This window comes from Umbelopsis ramanniana, assembly GCF_025399195.1.
Source record: "Umbelopsis ramanniana AG unplaced genomic scaffold K450scaffold_68, whole genome shotgun sequence".
NCBI lineage: Eukaryota > Fungi > Mucoromycota > Umbelopsidomycetes > Umbelopsidales > Umbelopsidaceae > Umbelopsis > Umbelopsis ramanniana.
In genome coordinates, this window is record NW_026252154.1 from 1 (window position 1) to 19,842 (window position 19,842).

Consider the following 19,842-nt stretch of genomic DNA (forward strand, 5'->3'; position numbering starts at 1 on the left):
CCAATATCAGCAATATTGAAGTTATTGCTTTCCCATGTTACATGTAATTAAATTACAAATAAAAAATATAACTTTCAATTCACACTTTTTTTTTTGGTTTTTTTATAAAAGAAAAAATAACGTTGCTACTTGTAACATTCAATTTATAAGTTTTATCTGGGGTTTATAATACATGGTACGAGGGGGACTATTGATGTTGCTGTTGCTGTTGTTGCTGTTGTGCCGCGGCTACGGCAGCTGCAGCTGCAGCCTGTTGTTGAGCTTGCTGTTGAAGCCTTGCAACATGCTGCTGCTGTTGAGCGGCTTGGACTTGTTGAAGTCGGGCTTGCTGAGCAGCAATTAGAGCGGCAGCCGTCGTATTAACATTGGTGGTAGGAACCGCACCTTGTTGTGGAGATGCAATATTCTGCCCGACCCCATTCGCCATCATTTGTCCTGCTTGTTGGGGGTTAGAAGCAGCTGCCGCTACTGCTGCTGCTGCAGCTTGCGTCGCTTGGTTTCTAAGTTGCATTTGCTGCAAGTATCGTTGAAGCTGTGCTTGTTGAGCCTGTCCCAGTTGTGGTAGAGGGTATCCCATTTGAGCCAACTGAGCTGCAACCGATAGTGTGTTGGTAGCTGCGGCGGACTGCATTCCGATCTGAGGGGACTGCGTCTGCGCTTGTGCTTGCGCTTGTTGTACAGGTGAGGATTGTTGTTGTGCATTATCTAATGAAAAGGAGACAAGGGATTAGATATCAGTTTGGACTTTCAATATTTTCATTGAATAGAATCCTTCATACTTGGAAACTGCTGTAATGGTGCTGATGCAGGAGGTCGGGCGGCGGCAGCAGCAGCTAGTAGCATTTGTCGTTGTCGCATCAATTGCAGCTGAGCATTCGGGGGGAATTGATTTATCTGCTGTATATTGTTGGCATTTGGTATATTGGCAACGGGGGCTGCTGGTCGCTGACTTCCAGGTGAAGTAGGTGCCATAGGTCGTGCGACTTGGGCTGCTGCAGGTGGTCGTGGCTGACCTGGTAATTGTGGATGTGGCATTGGAATGGCTCCTGGATGGCTGGCACGCTGTATAGTCTATTGCAAAATGACCATTAGTCAATAAAATTGCAGAATTGATGAGTGGAACTAGGCATTCCTTTACTTACATGTGTTCTTTGAGCAGCAAGACCATATGCAGCAGACAATTGCCTGGATTCAAGCAAAGCCTGTGCAAGCGATCTATCACGTTGAGCTTTTGCCATGCTCAATTCCATCGGGGTAGCCAGTCGTTGACCATTTAACCCAACACCATGCGTTTCTATCGTTGATCTCGGAGGTGGTGCCGATGCTGTAGACGCTGTGTTAGTTCACAATGACAAGATAATATAGCAAATATCCAATGGCAATTTCTTACAATTAGGTTTCTGTGCTTGCTCCCGTTTGACTTGGGTCTTTTTAATAGCTTCGAAAATATTATACTGTCGTTGACGCTTCTTGGGTCCATCTAATTTCACAATGGACACTCGCTTTGCGTTGTCTCGCTTCATCTTGATAGCATAGGCTGGGAATGATAATAGTAAGATAAGTGCCTACACGCAGATGGCTTGTAAACAAAAAAAACAAAAAAAAACAAAAACTTACCAGCATTGATTTGACCAGATAGAGACGTGAGGTTATTCTGTCGCCATCGTTCATGACATTCATAAGGTGTTCGCTGCTCACCAGTGATCGGTCGCCGTATGGAATTGAACGCATCACATATAAGTGACCAATTAAATGAATATTGTACAATGAGGGTGATAAGGCAAACATCGTCATCGTCCGACCAAGTTGCTGAATGTCTGTTGATGGCTGGATTTGGCGGTTGTGGAGTCGGCGGCTGGGTGGCAGGTGTATCCTTGACTTTGCGTAATGCAAACAATGCTAAAGAAGACAGCAGCAAATGAAAGCTTAGTAAGACGATAAGTAAAATATATGAAAATAAGCATCGATCTCTTACGGGAAAGATATTGAGCAGTGTCGTATTTGTCATGCTTTGGAAGTTGTGGAACTTCCTCTTGATCGGCGTCCACTTGCATGAAAGCTTCTTCTGCTGTTCGCTTACGAGTAGGTGGCAACTTCTTCTTAATCACTGTTTTCTGTGATATGAACTTGGTGATAGGTACGACTCTTCCGTATTCCAATTCATCAATGTAAGCATCGGCGTCGTTTGGTTGAGGAGCTTCATATAATGGCAGCTCTGGGAATAAGGTAGTAAGGTCCATGTCAACCAGTGCATCAATAGGTAGAACGAATATAGGATTGTCAATATCAAGGTTCAGTATAGAAGTTTTAAACTCATTCCACAAGTTCGGTGATGGCGGTGGTGGCATAGCCGAAGTCGTTGTAGGCGTATCACTCTCCTTCACCGCTAACAATGAATCGGCCTTGTCAGTAAGGTCTTCTGTTTTCAGTGCTTCGAGAAGCGTAACATCTGCTGATCCCTCGATTTTAGGCTCATCTGTCTCCATAGTATCTATCACTTGGCGTTCGTCAATTGGAATATGTGGGCGTGCCTATAGAAAGATGTCATGAGTTCCCTTACTGTTATACTAGAAGGAAATAGAACTAGATGCGAAGAGCTTACCTTGACACAAACAGATTGCTTATCATCGGCCCAATGCCATTCCATGACAGCTCTGGATATCATATATGCCGTTGCTATCTTCCACTTGCGCTCCTCTTTGAAATCCGTTCGCATCCATTTCTATAAGGGAAAATCATCAGCCTCCTAATCACAAAAAGCTACACAAAATTTGACATAACTAACCATCTCATCAATAAGTGAATCCCAATGAGTTTTGGTGCGCGCAACAGCACGGTGCCTTTTGTGCTGTTTCATACTCCACAATCCGTTCTGTTTTGACTCTTCGATTTTTTGGATAGCTCTTGATGCCTTCAATTCATCTCTGCCAACCTGTTATGAAAGAACATTCAACACAATGCTGGCAAGTTTCTATTACACAATCATTTGATACAGTACCTTCCAATCCTGCGTCATCAGAACTTTTCGCGCAGTTTGTAATGACTTGTAAAGTGGTTGAGCATTGACCTTCAAATGATATGCATATAACTCTAGCCCATTGCCTTGGTTGGTGCTCTGATTTGGTAATTTGATACCATTGTATGTTTGGATAGGATACGGGTTATACAGGTCAGCCTTTCGAGATGCTGGTGTTTTCGTTCGCTTTGCTACGGATTTTTCCCCTGACAGAGATATTATTGGTATCTTGCCGTTGTCGGTGGACATGTAATCAGACGAAGGATACACTCCGATAGATTTCTGGTAAAAATAAAAAGCACATGGTAAATTCTGGCTGAAAGCTCTCCATGCTAGGTAGATGTTAAACATGACATACCTCGGCAGCTGAGAGAATTTCGTCTACACTTCTGTGTCGTATAGCTCCGCTGACTCCTCTTGTAACCATACGTTCGGGTGGTGGCAGAACTCGCTTCGTAAGTCGCTTATCAGACTTTGGATCGTCCAGGTACGTAGGCGAAAGAATATCAGCATTTGCTGTGTCGGATGCGTTGTCTAATTCTTGTAGGATGCTCTCGAAAGAGGTTGGTCTTTTGGAAACGCACAAACATGTCAGCTCATAACTCTATATTTCGCGATAAAACGCGTCAAATACTCTACCTCAACTTGTGCTCGTCAAGGTATTCGTTTAGCTTGGCGATATTGTCGGCAGACACGTCGAAGTTTTCGATATATTCGATGTAACGTTCTTGATTCTCTGTCATCAAAAACAACTGCTTCAACATTTCTAGCCTCTGAGCCGCTAAATGCCTAAGATGAAAAGTTTAGAATCTACTCTATGATAGTGGGGGCATACAAATGGCCTTCTGAATTTTTTTTAGCTTACTGTAAGTCTCGTTTTCGGATATCTTCAGCCTTTGTCCGAAGAGCTTGAACTTCAGCATCCTACATTGAAATAAATTTACGGCCCAATTAATAAAACCCCGTATGAGCTTAATACCGATAAAATGTGCTGTCGCTTACAATGTGTTCATCTTCCATGATTGCATTTGTTGTAGAATCCATAGGATTGGGCGCTGGTATATCCATCAATTCTGGACCGTTTTCCATTTTTGTTAATTGTCAAATCCAGGATCAAGTGCTTGTCATCAATTGCTGGACCAGCCAGATGCTGAAAATACAATGTATACTAGTGAACGATGTCGTTGAGCTTTTCGGTGTTGGCTCAGAGTTATGAATCTCCCAAAATGCGAGAATAACAACTGTTAGAAGGCTCAGGTCGGACAATAAAAAATCTTCTATGACGCAGCCTTCATCACCCATAGTGCGGCCAAAATTTCAGTTGTTTTATGAATTTTTATCATGTAATTACATCGCTGCTTTTAAGCTGCACCTGATAAAGCGCACATCAGTTCATTGTTTAAAAAAAAAGTACTGGCATGACAAACGTCTCAAGGTTGATGAATTTGGCAATGGAAAATTTTATCATCTGCCGTCTAAACTGAATTTTTTTGCTTTTATAATCCTAAATCTTCTACTTCCTCCTTTTCGGTGTCTTTGTACAAAGTCTGGAGCGCCTTGACATACTTTGGTAGCGTAGGCAGGTCCCTTATCTTGACGCGCATCATATCAAAGCTGATTCCAACCTGATTATGAGCGTCTGTAAATACTGGAATCTTCGGATAGCGTTGGCTAAAATGAGTGAGAAGCGTATACTTGGCGTTCATTCTAAATCAAACGCACAATGCATTAGATACAATAAAAAGATACGGGCATAAAGCAGACAAATAACCAAAAAAAACTCACTCTTGCCCTATTTGAACCGCTTCTTTCGTCGTGCTATGTCGCTTGGCAAGGGCTTCCTCAACCATGTCGTCTTCTAAGGTAGCTTCATGGAGCAGAACTGTAGCGTCCTTGCCAACCTCGACAAGTTTCGGGCATGGTCGAGTATCACCAGAGTAGACAAGCTTCCAGCCTGAGTTGTGCTTCAGCGATACACCATATGCCCACCGACAGTGAATTACATGTACTGTCTTTAATGATTCTAAGCCTAGCGCACCCTGCATGTTTTCCAGTCTAATACTATCGTCAACATCATATCGAGTGGCAAGTAGAAACATCATAATATATTCGTTGGCTTACCTTTGCTTTGCTCTTGGTTCGACTTCTTTATCGTATAGTACATCCTCGTTGTTGATAAAGATTATGTTCTTGATCCCAAAATCTTGAACGTCGCTATATTCTTCCAACCATAGCTTGAATGCCCATGGAGACACGACATACATTTTTTGATCATTACCTCGGTTCAGCTGAAGGAAGAGTTAAGTTTAAATCAATGAATTTTACTGGCATAAACTTTTTGGGCAACACATACCTCAGACCACTTCGCCAATATATGAACAACGCCAAGATGATGATCCGCATGCAAGTGAGAAACAAAGATAGCCTTCAAGTTATTGACAGCCTTGTCGATGCCGTCTCGTCCCATAATCCTTAGCATCTGCCCGTATGTATTTTCGCCAGCGTCCAATAAGATCGACCCACTATCTGGAATCTCCACTAATGTTGCACTCACTACGTCAAAAGACGATATAGTTAGATTTAAATGACTAAAAAATTTGGCTTTACAAGTCAACCTACCATTTCTGTACTTGGAAGGCACAGAGCTACCGGTTCCTAGAGTGGTGATTTCTACATTTGCTCCAGGAGCATCATCTGCGCTATCTACGTCCATGATAGCTTGCTTGGCCTCGTTGGCGTCAGCCAGATATTCTGTTAAGCCTTCCACAGCTTGATTTGCTTCGCTATTAGGGTCGATATGGTCAAAAAGCTTGTTTTGCAACTTTTGCAACTTGGGCTTTGGCTCTAAATCAAACTGTAACAAATTCTCCATTGGATGAGAAAGTTTTGGAAGAGCAGGTACTGTATACACATTAGAGCCTGAAATTTCGCGTACAGTCATCCAACATTACTTACTCTCAGTGAGATCTTTTTCAGGCGAATTGGAGTACCAAGGAATTGGGAACATCTCATTGTTGAGCCTTGATAATTTCAATTGACTCAATGCATGGCTGTCGAACAACACTGGATGTGAATTGTATTCTTGATTACCGATGATATGCTGTGTGCGTGAAAAAAAAAACCTTAAGTTTCAGATGTGTACTGAATTACTTTTCCGTTCTGAACTGAAAACCTTACCTGAACATTTGAGGGAAATGTATTCATCCACTCTTGATACTGCTGATTCTCTAATACGTCTTTACCCAACATATGGACAATGACAGAAAGTCTGCTACCATTTACTGCGCCTTGATGCTCCGAAAAGAGGCTAGAAGAAGTCAGTGATCGGATGTATTCAGGGGAAGGACAATCCACGACGATGAAAACCTTTACGAAAATAATTAGCATTAACCCTCACTGGATGTGTCCTTGTAGCTAGCGTCCTCTCTCTATAACTTACATGACCAGGTATTGGTGGGTCGCAAACTCGATCTGGAGTGACCACTGTACCATCATCTAAAGTAATGCTTTCACCACGATGCAGCTTTCCGTACATTGGGCCAGGTTTTATGCCTAATGCAACCGCAGCAGCCTTGTTAAATTTTCCCTTCACTTCTGGTCCACGGCAAATATATGATATAGCAGCTGGTATGGGCTTGGTGCTAGGTAGCCTTCGATTCATATACCGCGTTCGGTTTGCATTTTGCTGTTGTTGCACAGTAGGCTTTTTTCGAGGAGGTTGGACATCCTCGCCTATTTCTTGAACAATTGCTTGAGATTCGTCTGATGCCGGTTGATAGACTTTCGCGTTAGCAGCGTTCGCTAAGTCTTCACTCTGCTTTTGTTCCTGGAGTATATAGCCAGCTCCTTTTTTTCTCAGATGATCGTTATTTCCTGGCGATGAAGGTACGAACATTTTTGTCAAAACTTTCTTTCTGTACTTTTGTTGCGCTCGTGGTGACAATTGTTGCAAATCCGAATCACTTTCGTCACTTGAGGAGCCAGATTTTGACAAAGCTCTTTTTCTCTGAGAGGGCTCTTGATTCTTTAAGACGGAATCCTTATCTTCAAGCTCGGGCACATACGAGGTTGGATATGCAATGACGGGTACAACTCTCAGATTTTCGTCCTGAAACAAGTCGCTATCATGTTGGAATTCATGTGTCTCCACAGACATGCTAGTGCTGTTCATAAGAATTGCTATTAATAAATTTGCTCGTTTGCAAGTATTGATAAGTCAATCGGTCTCTTACCGATACACAAAATGTCGCGTTGAGACCATAAAATGTGTCAAATTTTTAGGTCCATGCAACGAAATATTTTTGATGCCCCCATCCGCTAGAGTGAGCAGCATACCTGCGATTGCAAATATGAGCGGCTTATACTTGCTATATACCCTCATGTACACAAACTTACCAGGAAGACCACCAACACAATCCCAATCGACTCTTGATAAAAATATATTTTTCATTTTGGCGAGTTTGAGCTTGTTTTCGACGCATAGTCGCTGAGTACCTTCGCCACAGTTAAACATGTATCGTTGATTATCATAGTGTAATATCAATGAAGGTGCTCGTTCCTTATTGACACCTCCAATGACCTGTAGATAGGCTTTCATGCCTCTGTGTTGCTGGCAGTGAAACTTTGAGCCGAATGGCTTGAATTGGAGTGGTAGTGGAGAGGTGACAAGGAGTTTGGAACAAGTGTTCGAGATCAGACCAAATCGTCTATAGAATATGCTGCTGGTCGGTTTAATTAGCACAATTGGCATAGATCATGGACAATTCAGGTTGATTGCCCAGTTGTGCAGACGTCTCAGTACTTGTAGGTGAAAGCTTTATGAAAAAAAGTTTGCGCTGCTTGAATCAAAATTTTAGCAAGTGGCCGAAAAGGGGTGTCGCAGTATGAAGGACGAAGTTTGACTCACAGAATCACCCACTTGTTGTAACAGACGAAATGGGTCTTATTTTGATAGAACGATGGAAAAAATTTAAGGCTCGAAAATAAAATAAGAGGAATGAAATCAGAAAAGATCTCTTTATAAGTCTCGCTGCAAGATGGTTCATACATTGTAACTTCTAATATACAAGGGGTTCAACCTCAAGACGATGAAATAACACAAAGTACGATACAATTGCCTATATCAATTAAAAAATTTGTAGCCTGTCGGATTCTGTTGGGCAGTAAGTCGTCGCCGCCATGTTAAAGGTAAGTGTGGATGGCTTTTGACTTTGAGGTACAAACATCATATTCCTTTAAACAATATCGATAAAATGCTTTCATGCAACAAAATACGATAGCCTATTCTTACCATATCATTTTCGCTAACCATTCGTGTGCCATTAGGGCTGGATGAAAACAATCTGTGGAATAATAATCGTTTTGAGCAATAAGCAATGCCAAGTGCATTATGTTTCCACCGTACACTTACCTATATTACTGATAGCTTCGATGGGAAAGGACATAATATTGACAGGAAGAGGCTGGTAAGCTACCCCAAAAGTTGGAAAATTTTGAGCTGCATATGTCGAATAGACGCTTTTAAGTGCTTGATTGTAAAATTCAACGTTGGCTGCCATGGCCGTTTGGTTTGCCATACTATGGGCGCAAGGGCATTCATAATCATGGACCACGAAGGCGTTATTTTGAAAAGGTTTGCAGTAGCTTGAGTTCATGGTCAATTGATAGATATCCTCAACATGTATAAGGCCGACTGCATAAAAAATTGTTTAGTAAACAACTTATATTGCAGGTTGGAATCTCGGATTGGAAAACGATTCTTGCTTAAATTGACGAAGACGTTGCTCATACTAGATCGAAATCTTTCCAGCGCTGCAAGAATGTTTTGTCCATACTCCGTTGGCGATCGATAGCCTCCCTCGCAAATGGCACAAAGGTCATTAGATCCAATAAAAACATTAAGCATTTTCCAACCACTTTGATTTAATCCAGCATATTGTTGCACAGTAGGTATGAGATAATCCAATTCGTGATCCAAATCAGAACTGTGAGCTCCAGATTGTGCAGCGTTGAAGTAATCATTGGCACTTCAGGCAGCAATTCACTTTGATCAGCTCTTACTGTTTTTATCTTCATACATGAGGAGAACTACTCACTGGTATTGAAAATCGGGACAAAAGCTTTCTGTTGATGATTAAAGGCGGCATAAGTCCTTGGCTGGTTGCATATAAGTTCTAACCCCAACTTACGGAAGCATAATGTGATAAGGTTTGTACCGACCGAGGGACCTACAAGGTTGGTGGAGTAATAGCGTACCATATTTGCTACCGTGGTAGCATTGGGATCCTAAAGAGATAAAGGGTAAAGTCAAGCAAAATTAAATGTGGTAACGACTGAGTTCCTGATACCTACACCACCAATTGAAAAACTTGAACCTCTATATTCTTGTAAGCTGTTATCACTAAGAAACTGACCCTGTATGCCGCCAATGCCAAAGCCAGCAGACACGCTATGAAGCATGAATGACGTGTTAAGAAACGCGAATAGTGCAGTGAGAAGCATGCTTGGTCCAACCTGTCACCCAAAGCCATAATCATGGTAAAGTCATCTGGACGCAAGTCATACGCTCCAAGCGGAGGATTCGTTCTCTTTGCCAGTTGCGGACAAAGCGAGATGTTGGCAACTTGCAGCCCTAGCGTGCATGGAACAACAACAATTAAAAAGAACAAAAGCATGCTTCAACCCACATATAATGTCATAAAGGGTGGTTTAAGAATTGAAAAAATAAATCTTTTTTTAATTATGGCTAATAGTAAGCGAAAAAGGAGGGGTCGCAGTCAAGATATTGAACATGCGACAGATATCATTACATTTTAAAAATACAATTAAAAGAGTACAAGAAAAGAGGGCATAATTTACAATGAGGCATCTACACTGCTGTGTTCAGCGTTGAGATGCTCCAATTCTTCAACATCAATATCAAGCGGAAGAGTGGCGTTCAAGAGAGTAGCAATGATGGCAGCAATGCAGAATCCAGTACTATTACACAAAAATGTTAGCTGTCGAGTATCTGCATTATATCACATCATTATGACAAGAATATATGCATACCTGACAATAACTTGGATGGAATCCAAGAAACCTCGCAATGCAAGGTTACTTCCAGAGTAAGTCAAGACATAGTTAAACCAATCAGGAACCAGGTTGACGCCAAGGCCGATGGTCATAGCAGCGGACACAATGAAACGCTCGCGACGGGTCCACTTCAAGTAGCTGAGAATACGAATACCAGCAACGGCAACAGTGCTGAAAAGGAAAGTGGTCATACCACCAAGTACAGCATCTGGAACAGCCAAGAAGACACCAGCGAACTTTCCAAAGATACCCATGAGGAACAAGAAAAGACAGCACCAATATCCAGCAGCACGATTAGCACATCTTGTGAGAGCAATGACACCGTTGTTTTGAGCGAAAGTGACGAGAGGAGTAGAGGTGGCGCAGGCGGCGATCAAAGAGTTGATGCCATCGACCAAGATACCGCCCTTGATTCTCTTCTCAAACTCAGGTCCTTCAACAGCGACACGTGATGCGTCGCAGGATGCGGTAATGTCACCAACAGCTTCCACAACAGATACAAGATAGACAATCAGCATAGGAATAACGGCAGGGCCATAAACAGAAATAGGGAAAGTCTTGACCCAAAGGAAAGTAATGACAGGTGCACTATCGATCTTTGAGTGGTCAATGTATCCAGTGGCAGCGGCGACAATGATACCGATGACAAAACCAACAACCACTTGAATGTTCTTGAGGAAAGGAGATCCGAAATATTCAATGAGGATAATAGAAACGTATACCAAGAATCCCAAACCAATCCAGCGCGGGTCTCCCCAAGGAGCAGCATTGGGGGCACCAAGTTCGGAGCAGACGCTGAAGAAACCACTGTCAGGACGAGCAACACAAGGACCAGCACCACCACCCCAGCTCTGGAAGCCAGAAGTGACTAGAGAAAGACCAATGAGGAAGACAGTGGTACCAGTGACAATAGGAGGGAACATCTTCTTCAAAGTCTTGGGAGGCAAGAACGAGAGAGCCATTGGCAACAATGAACATATCATGGAGGTACCCAATAGAGCGCCATAGCCGGCTGGACAAGCAAGATTGGTAACTGTTCCGTCTGCAGCGGTAGAGGTAGGGCAATAACCGGTTTTGTACATATTCTGCAGGTGCAGTCACGTTAATGATAAGCTGAACTAAGCGAGAGGAGGCTGCCCCCCCCCAAAGAAAAAATTTTCCACGAAAGATGTTACTTACGGCGAAAACAGATTGGGCAAGAGGGATAATAGTAAAAGTAGTTCCAACAACACTCAGTAAACCAGTACCAAGTTGGAATCCTCGGTATCGAAAAGCAGTGATTTGAATGGCTGAACCAATAGCAGTGACAATCAAAGCAGAACTGATCATGTACTGCTGATAGTCTTCAGGCAAATTCAAGTTACCAGTACCTTGGCCACTAAGAATCAAGGAGGGCTATAGAAAACAACGCAGCGTTAACACGGGCCCCTGTATGAGCATGGACATTGCGCAGAGCACTCACTGTAACAACACCGCTGACCATAGCAAGACAATGCTGGAAGCCCAAAAAGATGGCCAACAAGATTGGGAGATTTGTATTCAGGCCAAAAAATGGAGGGGTGTTGGTTCTTTTTGTAAGAAATGGGATTCTGGGCATGCAAAGAAATCCATAGTCATAATCGCCTAGCCAACCATCCTTGGTGGTGACAGAGTGCTTTAGAGATTGGAGTCTTTCGCTCATAGTCTTGCGTTCATATGTTGGTGTGTTTTCAACATATTCGGTTTGGACCATATCTTTGGTCTCCTGATGACTCTCTATAGGTGCTTCCATACTGATGCGAGTAGTTGCTTCTGTAGAACAAAACCACAGAGGCGTAATATTTATACTGGATGAAAGTGGTGCTGATAAGATGAACGCCTATCTTCGATTTCCTTTTGCGGTGTTGAACCTATAGGTGCGATAGAAAACCTCCTCCACAATTTTTAAAGTTTACCCTCAAATGATTGGTTGATTAATCTTTTTCGGACAATGTAGTATCAACGAGCTGGTAAACAGCCTATGCTTTCCGATATGTATAGCCTTACCGACACGTTTTATACCAGTATCAAATCATGCCGTTTATATAAACATAAGCTAATATACAGGAGTCCTGGACTCTATAAATTTCACCTCATCCTTTACAGTGCGTCAACGGGCTTGGAGCGTTTAGAAAGCACTATGCGATATTGATAAATGTGACAAGCAAAAACGCGATATCGTAACACACACCACATGTCAGCAAGAGATAATGATTAAATTGCTGACTGCGAACCTTCCATCAAGAAAGGCTCGTTGTGTGAATTGTATCACAGTGCACCATGGAAAGAAAGATAAACGCAAGACATGAAAGTTGTAAGTTTAGCTGATACAATACATCTATCCCAGGCTATGATAATCTGTCATCGTCGAAATCTGTTTATGATATGTTTAATGTTGTATTGCTTCGGGCTGTGAAAGCCACGTTAAGAGCCAAGTTCCGGGTCCGTAGGGGCATGGAAGAATTGCACTTTTAACAAATGTAAAAGATCCAGAGGAAAGGGAAATTAGATGGTAATTCAAATATTGGCCCACTTGTCATTGCATTCAGCCGAACAAAGCCGAAGCAAAAGTCGAGGTGCTGTATGATGAAAATGTGATCTCTTCCTAAAATCCTTTTGTAGACAACCTTACCAACGGCTTTTCTCTTTCTCACATCTTTTTCCCTCTCACCGCCAAGCTTTAAGAAAAATATCTTGCAGCTATCCGATTTCCCCGACTTCAACAAAACAAACCAGTGTAGTGACCTATGCTATCGGCACTTCTTGCTCTAGCACTCCCCGTGGTAACCGCCTTTATAACTCCGGATGCGATATGGGGAAATAGTAAGTACCACCCCCGTTGGCATATCTTGGGTACTTTATAAACTGTGTGTAACGTCTAAAAATTTATACAACAGATTGTGTCCGAGCCAATAGAGGTATCTATTGTTTTGGAGGTTTGCAACCAGGCCCAACCATTTCCACGAAGATGTATCATTTAGACATCTCAACTTCCTGGGATTCTACCGCACCACCATGGTCAGATTTGTCGGATTCCAATTCCAGCACAACGGTCCCAGCGATAAATTCAGCATTTGCCGGAGCTTCTACCTTATCAGACCACAGTAACATTTTAGTAAACGGTGGATCGACTGCTCCAGACCTGACCGCTGTTTCCAGTAGTACAGCTCAATTCGACACCAGAACGAACACATGGTCTGTGCCAGTCATTTCAGATCGGTCGCTGAAACAATCGTATGTCAATTTTTTCTCTGTTTAGTATTGGTGTGTGGTAAAATCTACAATGCATTTAAAATAACCTTTCGTAGACGATATTATCACTCGCTTTTGTCAGATGGTCAAGGTAGAATTTGGATATGGGGAGGGCGAGAGTAAGTTTTGTCGAGTACATCAATGGACGAAGACGAAAATAAGTGAGACTGAGCTTTCTGACGCTTATTGTTCACTTTTAGCACCGAACAGTACTACAACACTTGGGCTGTAATGGATACCACAGTAAGAGCGGTGGTTAAATGTAGATAAGGCCATATCAGCATTATTAATATACACCTTGACATTGCAGACTTGGAGCATAAGCTACCCAGAAATACCAAACGCACCTGGTCCTAGAATACAGCATACTGCAACTATGGTTCCTGATGGTAAAATTATCATCATAGGCGGTTTAACTTATTCTCGCAATGTAACGGACCCGCTGGGTGGGCAAATACTAAATCCTGTTTCAATGGCCGACCTACTTCTATTTGATATGGCCACCGCAAAATGGACAAATCTAACTGCCGGTGGAAATGTGCCCGCTCCTAGACGGGAGCATACTTCAGTATTGAGTAAATAATTACTACCACATTATTCTATGCGGCCGAATTTGTCATACTAAGCTTTGTTGCCTTCGTAGGTCGTGATTCTTCTTCAATAATTGTATTCGGAGGCGGGGATCCAAGTAAGTCTTCTTTCGCTACATGTCCGACAATTTGTGTCAAATAGCCAACATACAGTCTATTATAGGATTTAATAATGTTAATATGAACGATGTTTTTGTTCTCAACTTGACATCTTTACTGTGGAGCTCGCCATCAACCTCAAATGAACCACCTCCTCCAAGAAAGTCCCACCAAGGTACCGTATTTCATCTTGTGTTTTAAATGTCAGGTATGGATAGGGCTTTACTAAAGGAGAACGTGTCTTACACGAATATGTCTATCAGCTATTCTGGTCAAAGATTCAATGCTCATCATGTTCGGAAACAACGGTGAAGACAGCGCATACAATGATGTTCACATTATGGATACATCAACTTGGAGTTGGAAAACCCAGTATGATATAAACGATGATGAGCCAAAGGATACTGAGAGTATGGGCTCATCGGCTGGAGCCAACAATCAACATGTAATGTCTTTACAGGCTGAATTAGCCACCAAAGCTTTATTCGGCTCGATCATCTTGGCCAGTGCCTTAGCGGTAAGTGTAAATAGCAGTCTATACATGCTGAATTCATCCGCTGACATACACATACATAGATAATTGGTTTAATTTGTTTGATCGGTAACATCATATCTTATCATCGAACAAAAAGCCGTCAACGAAAGTCCGAAGCATTTGACAATGTTCTTTCTGAAAACTACCTACAAGATATTCGAGAACTTATCCGAATGGGAACTTTACATTCTCAGCTGCACTCGTCTATGACCCCACAAAAGCCAGACCTTGAGGATGACATTAGTTCTCAAAAACCAAACGAGCAAGACTCACTTCCCTAGATCCAATTTTGAATTGTATTCAAATTCATGTAAATTAAAATCCCCCCAGCAGCAATGTCACAATAATACAAGTCTATTAAAATGCCAACAACAAAAAGAATAAAACATGAGAATGAGTTGAAAATCAAAGCATCAAGCTAGATGTCTAATAGTAGAAGAGTAGAGAGAGAGAGAGAGAGAGAGAGAGAGAGAGAGAGAAACTAAAACGATATGAATTGACCAGAAGCCTATCGGCATGATATAGTTCGGAACTGGGGTATACAGTCAGTGACATTCTTTTCTGTTCTTAGTTAATGTTGCTATCTCAAAGCCAGAATGGCTTATGGGCGCGATCATATGGGACCAACTCTTCGTCAAAAATCTCTATAAACTAAGACAAGGAAGACAGCCACTGTTACCAAGGTTGATCGATCCGCTAATCCAATCGAAAATTGCAATTACCTCCAAGTCTGCCAACACTTTTGTATCCGCAAATCTTCGATACTCATCAAATATAGAAGTTTTTGACCATCTCTGTATCTTGCGTAAACATCCAACGAGACAACCAATGCGATGCTGAAAAAGAGCCATTAGAACATCACCGGGAATATGAACAAAACGAATAACTCTAACCCACCTTCCCTTTCAAACAATGGATCAAAACTAAAAATCGACGTATGAGCATTTGTATGCAAAGTGTTTTCAGAACCAGCGTACTATGAAGATGCTTACCAGGATGACTTCGCTCGTCTAAAAGTTTCACAAGCGCATGATTGATATCTTCTGTGCTGATTTCCTGGAATGGCTCTTTGTTTCCTTCTGTTCTGTAGTGGAAAGTTTGGATGCCTTCTTCTCGCATGAACTGTTCCATATCCGGTGTCAAATCCTCCATTGCAAAGTACCTAAATAGCCATAAGTATAAGTAAGCGACAAGCCGAAATTATTTTCATGATTGTGTTGCTTATTGCAATTCTCCAACAGTTCTGACTATGTTTGGAGACATCTTGCCAAAGAAACTTACATAACAGTCTTGAGACCTAGTTTTCGTAAGAATGGGAAGTTTTGCCGATTGGGATGCCCAGATCTGTATACTCCTGGAGACACCATGGCGAAGTTCAGCGGTGGAACCAAAGGCATGTTTGGTTGTGTGCGTAATGGTTGGTCTTGATTGGATGTGTTCTTGTCATTCACCATGGTACTGCTGGGTAAAAGGGCATATACCTGACAGCGGTCACAGTCAGCGCAAGTCTCAAACTTCCAGCCGTCAATTTGCTTATAAAAATTAAAGACGCCGCAGTCCTGTTCGTTCGTTTTCAATCTCTTACCACGAACCATTGCTATGACTTCAAGTGGTCCTTCTGCCGCTTCTCAAAAAAAGCGAAAGTTGAGTGGTGAGAGTCCTTTGAATTGTTAGATTATTGTAGTACCTGCAGCCATTTCATGCTCAATAAAAATACGATACACAGATGCCGAAAGCTCAGACGAAGACAGCGATGTTCAGCTTGACTTGAATTTGCAAAACAAGCTTTACGGTATGAAGCCTATGCCACTTTGTTAACATTTTATATATTTATCATTCTCATGCTTTTGTTGCTCATATCCGTCCATGAAAAAAATCATTAGTTCCTCGTCATGCAAACTTGGATCCGTCAAGCTTGAATAGCACGCACCATGGTATCGGTATTGAGGGCCAAAAGGACTTTGTATCTCATATCTTTGGAAACGAGGATTATACTTGGCTACCTTTGAAAAATGACCATAAATCTCGCCCACTTTGGATATCTCCAGAGAATGGGCACATCATTCTCGAAGGCTTCTCTCCGATTGCAGAGCAAGCCCAAGACTTTTTAGTTGCCATCAGTGAACCCGTTAGCAGGTGTGTGTTTGAGAATATAAGGTATAGCAAGGTTGTAACTTATTGACAAATCCGATCCTCTCATCTGCAGACCGGCTCATATTCATGAGTACAAGTTGACACCATACTCATTGTATGCCGCTGTTTCAGTTGGACTCGAAACCGAAGATATCATCGAAGTGTTGAATCGACTTTCAAAGGTTCCAGTCCCCGAATCAATCACAAAGTTCATACGGCAGTGTACGCTTTCTTACGGAAAAGTGAAGCTTGTTTTGAAACACAATCGATACTATGTCGAATCGGCTCATCCAGAGACGCTACAAATGTTGTTGAAAGATTCAGTAATAGGTGCAGGACGCGTATACAGAGATGAGAACGATCAAATTACTACCGAGCAAAACTCTGCGCTTACGGTCAGCAGTAAACCTACCGGCAAAGATTTGACGATTCCCGGTATACAAAAAGGAAAAGATACCAAACCTGATGGACTCAACGAAAAGCTTACGGCTGAGGAGCAAAAGAAGGAAGATGAAAAGCTATTCGGTGCTGTAGTTGCAATTGATAAAGAGGACGAAGACGATGACGACGAAGCAGAACAGGTGCATGCATTCGAGATTCAGGCAGACCATGTCGAGGTAAGTTATGAGGCATTTCCCGTGAATGATCAATCGGAATGACTAAGTGTAATGTGGTTCAACAGAACATAAAAAAGAGATGTAACGAAATCGATTACCCAATGCTAGAGGAATATGATTTCAGAAACGACACTGTCAATCCTAATCTCGAAATTGATCTCAAACCAATCACTGTTATTCGACCATACCAAGAAAAGAGTTTGTCCAAGATGTTTGGTAACGGGTAAGACATTTCAAGGGTATATCCAGACTTGCCCATGTGTGTACTGTGTCTAACGAACCTCACCCTCTAGCCGTGCCCGTTCTGGAATTATTGTGCTGCCTTGCGGTGCTGGTAAGACACTGGTTGGCATTACGGCCGCCTGTACCATCAAGAAAAGCTGTCTTGTCCTCTGTACATCTTCGTAAGTACTGTATTGCGCAACCTAATGAATACTGTGGTGTAGTTATTCATTCAACAAATTTTAGGGTGTCTGTCATGCAATGGAAACAGCAATTTTTGCAATGGAGTAATATCAAAGAAAACCAGATTGCTGTTTTCACTTCGGATCAAAAGGAACGCTTTTCAGGCGATGCTGGCATCGTCATTTCGACTTATTCCATGGTAGCTAACAAGCGGAAGAGATCATACGACGCGCAAAAGATGATGGACTTTTTGGAATCAAGAGAGTGGGGCTTCCTTCTTTTAGACGAAGTCCATGTCGTTCCAGCGAATATGTTTAGAACGGTAGTGACTACAATTGCTGCGCATGCAAAGCTTGGTTTGACTGGTAAGAAATTCTTTTGACTGTGAAAGCTTAGACTTTAAAACTTGTCGTTCATCACTCAAACTTTTTGGGTTCCTAGCTACACTTGTCAGAGAGGATGAGAAGATTGATGATCTGAACTTTTTGATTGGCCCCAAGTTGTACGAGGCAAACTGGATGGACCTTGCTAGTAAAGGACATATTGCAAATGTGCAGGTAAGTACCATGCCAGGTGCAGTACATAAGATTTTATAGCTAAACAATTCGCAACCATAGTGTGCTGAGGTTTGGTGTCCAATGACTCCAGAGTTCTATGCTGAATATTTGCTCGAGAATACCCGCAAAAGAACATTGCTCTATGTCATGAACCCCAGAAAGTTCCAGGCGTGTCAATATTTGATCCGATATCACGAGGAAAGAGGCGACAAGATCATTGTCTTTTCAGATAATGTTCATGCTCTTGTAGTATGTATCATGTTGATCATGACATAACTGCTCAACGTCTTTACAAATTGACACATTTCTGCTTTAAATAGGAATATGCCAAAAAGCTGCAGAAACCTTACATTTATGGTGGTACAGGCCAACAGGAGCGAATGCGCATTCTTCAAAATTTCCAGTATAACCCTATTGTCAATACCATTTTTTTGTCTAAGGTAAGTTTATTGTAAAGGTACCGCAGTCGCATGATGTGTTTGCTTACGCAACGCATTCAAGGTTGGAGATACTTCCATTGATCTGCCTGAAGCCACGTGCTTGATCCAAATTTCGTCTCATTATGGCTCTCGAAGACAAGAAGCCCAGCGATTAGGTAAGTACAGTTGCTGCGCGAGCGTCATTGAAGTCCCGTTCTTCTAATCACCTCATTAGGACGCATCCTTCGCGCGAAGAGAAGGAACGACGAAGGCTTTAATGCGTTCTTTTATTCACTTGTCTCAAAAGATACGCAAGAAATGTATTACTCAACTAAACGACAACAGTTCTTGATCGATCAAGGCTACGCATTCAAAGTTATTACCAACTTGGAAGGCATCGACAGTGACCCGACCCTTGTGTTTAAAACTAAGAATGAGCAGTTGGATCTTTTGAAAAGCGTACTGCTTACTAATGAGGTACGTTGCCACATACAAAGAATAGCAGCCAACTGACACACAGCTAACCCCTTCTCCGATTTAGGCGGACCTGAAAGATGAGGATCTTCATGAAATGGATGACGTTGGCCGCATCACCGACCGCAAAGTTGCAGCTAAGAATCGTCTACCTGGATTAGTCAGACGAACTATGACTACTTCTAAATCATTGGCCGGTGGCGATAACATGGCATACATGGAGTATTCTCGTAGCTCTGGTGGACAGTTTGCGAAGAATCCTAGAGGTAACCCAGGTGCTAGTAAAGAGCATCATAGCTTATTCAAGAAACATTTGAAGCGGAAATAGAATCGTGCGTGATTGGAAGGATCGTGGTTTGGAAGATTTAGAGTTTGTAAGCTTCCCGGCTTCTACCAGTTCCAATTGTCTGCTTTGGGTTTATCCAGCATTTTCCCGCCCATCTCCATAGTCGATGTTTAACCTAGCATACTAACCAGAGAGCATCTCAATATGTGATATGTCGTTCATCAACAATAAAATTTACACCATTGTATAGAAATGCAATATAAAAGCTCGGTCCATGAAAAAAAAACTTAACCGTCAGTCTCAAATAGGAACTTGACGTTTTTAACAGTCACGTATCCGGAGTTTTGGTACCCAACTACAAATATGC

General features: G+C 42.1%; 8 protein-coding genes across 8 annotated transcripts; 3 read left to right on the forward strand and 5 right to left on the reverse strand.

The window, feature by feature from the left end:
* Positions 1 to 549: 549 nt before the first annotated feature.
* On the reverse strand, positions 550 to 3,992 carry K450DRAFT_257698 (uncharacterized protein). The gene is made up of 11 exons (XM_051591717.1): positions 3,882 to 3,992; positions 3,656 to 3,805; positions 3,375 to 3,585; positions 2,999 to 3,298; positions 2,786 to 2,932; positions 2,603 to 2,722; positions 1,976 to 2,531; positions 1,618 to 1,899; positions 1,391 to 1,537; positions 1,143 to 1,324; positions 550 to 1,071 (listed from the first exon to the last, which is right to left on the reverse strand). The coding sequence occupies exons 2-11, from the start codon at positions 3,778 to 3,780 to the stop codon at positions 757 to 759; spliced, it is 2,385 nt and encodes a 794-aa protein (XP_051441221.1). The 5' UTR covers positions 3,781 to 3,805; positions 3,882 to 3,992; the 3' UTR covers positions 550 to 756.
* On the forward strand, positions 3,811 to 4,239 carry K450DRAFT_257700 (uncharacterized protein). The gene has a single exon (XM_051591718.1). The coding sequence runs from the start codon at positions 4,020 to 4,022 to the stop codon at positions 4,230 to 4,232; it is 213 nt and encodes a 70-aa protein (XP_051441222.1). The 5' UTR covers positions 3,811 to 4,019; the 3' UTR covers positions 4,233 to 4,239.
* A 131-nt stretch (positions 4,240 to 4,370) lies between these two features.
* Positions 4,371 to 7,958, reverse strand: K450DRAFT_214494 (uncharacterized protein). The gene is made up of 11 exons (XM_051584827.1): positions 7,923 to 7,958; positions 7,412 to 7,851; positions 7,249 to 7,351; positions 6,456 to 7,179; positions 6,194 to 6,382; positions 5,972 to 6,116; positions 5,636 to 5,917; positions 5,370 to 5,569; positions 5,138 to 5,304; positions 4,802 to 5,071; positions 4,371 to 4,723 (listed from the first exon to the last, which is right to left on the reverse strand). Exons 2-11 carry the CDS (start codon positions 7,764 to 7,766, stop codon positions 4,513 to 4,515), a joined length of 2,646 nt encoding a protein of 881 aa, XP_051441223.1. The 5' UTR covers positions 7,767 to 7,851; positions 7,923 to 7,958; the 3' UTR covers positions 4,371 to 4,512.
* Positions 7,959 to 8,131: 173 nt separating this feature from the next.
* Positions 8,132 to 9,690, reverse strand: K450DRAFT_214495 (uncharacterized protein; the record flags this gene model as incomplete). Its single annotated transcript, XM_051584828.1, has 7 exons — positions 8,132 to 8,248; positions 8,307 to 8,358; positions 8,427 to 8,708; positions 8,771 to 9,042; positions 9,195 to 9,301; positions 9,368 to 9,464; positions 9,530 to 9,690. 7 exons carry the CDS (start codon positions 9,688 to 9,690, stop codon positions 8,143 to 8,145), a joined length of 1,077 nt encoding a protein of 358 aa, XP_051441224.1. The 3' UTR covers positions 8,132 to 8,142.
* Positions 9,691 to 9,723: 33 nt separating this feature from the next.
* K450DRAFT_257710 (uncharacterized protein) lies at positions 9,724 to 11,890 on the reverse strand. Its single transcript, XM_051591719.1, has 3 exons — positions 11,553 to 11,890; positions 11,270 to 11,485; positions 9,724 to 11,175 (listed from the first exon to the last, which is right to left on the reverse strand). Exons 1-3 carry the CDS (start codon positions 11,859 to 11,861, stop codon positions 10,036 to 10,038), a joined length of 1,665 nt encoding a protein of 554 aa, XP_051441225.1. The 5' UTR covers positions 11,862 to 11,890; the 3' UTR covers positions 9,724 to 10,035.
* Positions 11,891 to 12,790: 900 nt separating this feature from the next.
* K450DRAFT_283624 (uncharacterized protein) lies at positions 12,791 to 15,026 on the forward strand. Its single transcript, XM_051593484.1, has 9 exons — positions 12,791 to 12,931; positions 13,006 to 13,342; positions 13,417 to 13,479; positions 13,561 to 13,603; positions 13,671 to 13,935; positions 14,004 to 14,048; positions 14,114 to 14,224; positions 14,313 to 14,566; positions 14,626 to 15,026. The coding sequence occupies exons 1-9, from the start codon at positions 12,856 to 12,858 to the stop codon at positions 14,863 to 14,865; spliced, it is 1,434 nt and encodes a 477-aa protein (XP_051441226.1). The 5' UTR covers positions 12,791 to 12,855; the 3' UTR covers positions 14,866 to 15,026.
* Positions 15,018 to 16,139, reverse strand: K450DRAFT_257713 (uncharacterized protein). The gene is made up of 5 exons (XM_051591720.1): positions 15,866 to 16,139; positions 15,577 to 15,746; positions 15,482 to 15,507; positions 15,307 to 15,420; positions 15,018 to 15,235 (listed from the first exon to the last, which is right to left on the reverse strand). The coding sequence occupies exons 1-5, from the start codon at positions 16,036 to 16,038 to the stop codon at positions 15,170 to 15,172; spliced, it is 549 nt and encodes a 182-aa protein (XP_051441227.1). The 5' UTR covers positions 16,039 to 16,139; the 3' UTR covers positions 15,018 to 15,169.
* Positions 16,140 to 16,169: 30 nt separating this feature from the next.
* Positions 16,170 to 19,740, forward strand: K450DRAFT_257720 (uncharacterized protein). The gene is made up of 13 exons (XM_051591721.1): positions 16,170 to 16,235; positions 16,311 to 16,376; positions 16,468 to 16,720; positions 16,791 to 17,334; positions 17,400 to 17,557; positions 17,628 to 17,738; positions 17,803 to 18,104; positions 18,181 to 18,296; positions 18,357 to 18,545; positions 18,617 to 18,736; positions 18,798 to 18,891; positions 18,951 to 19,192; positions 19,257 to 19,740. The coding sequence occupies exons 1-13, from the start codon at positions 16,184 to 16,186 to the stop codon at positions 19,515 to 19,517; spliced, it is 2,508 nt and encodes an 835-aa protein (XP_051441228.1). The 5' UTR covers positions 16,170 to 16,183; the 3' UTR covers positions 19,518 to 19,740.
* Positions 19,741 to 19,842: the final 102 nt, after the last annotated feature.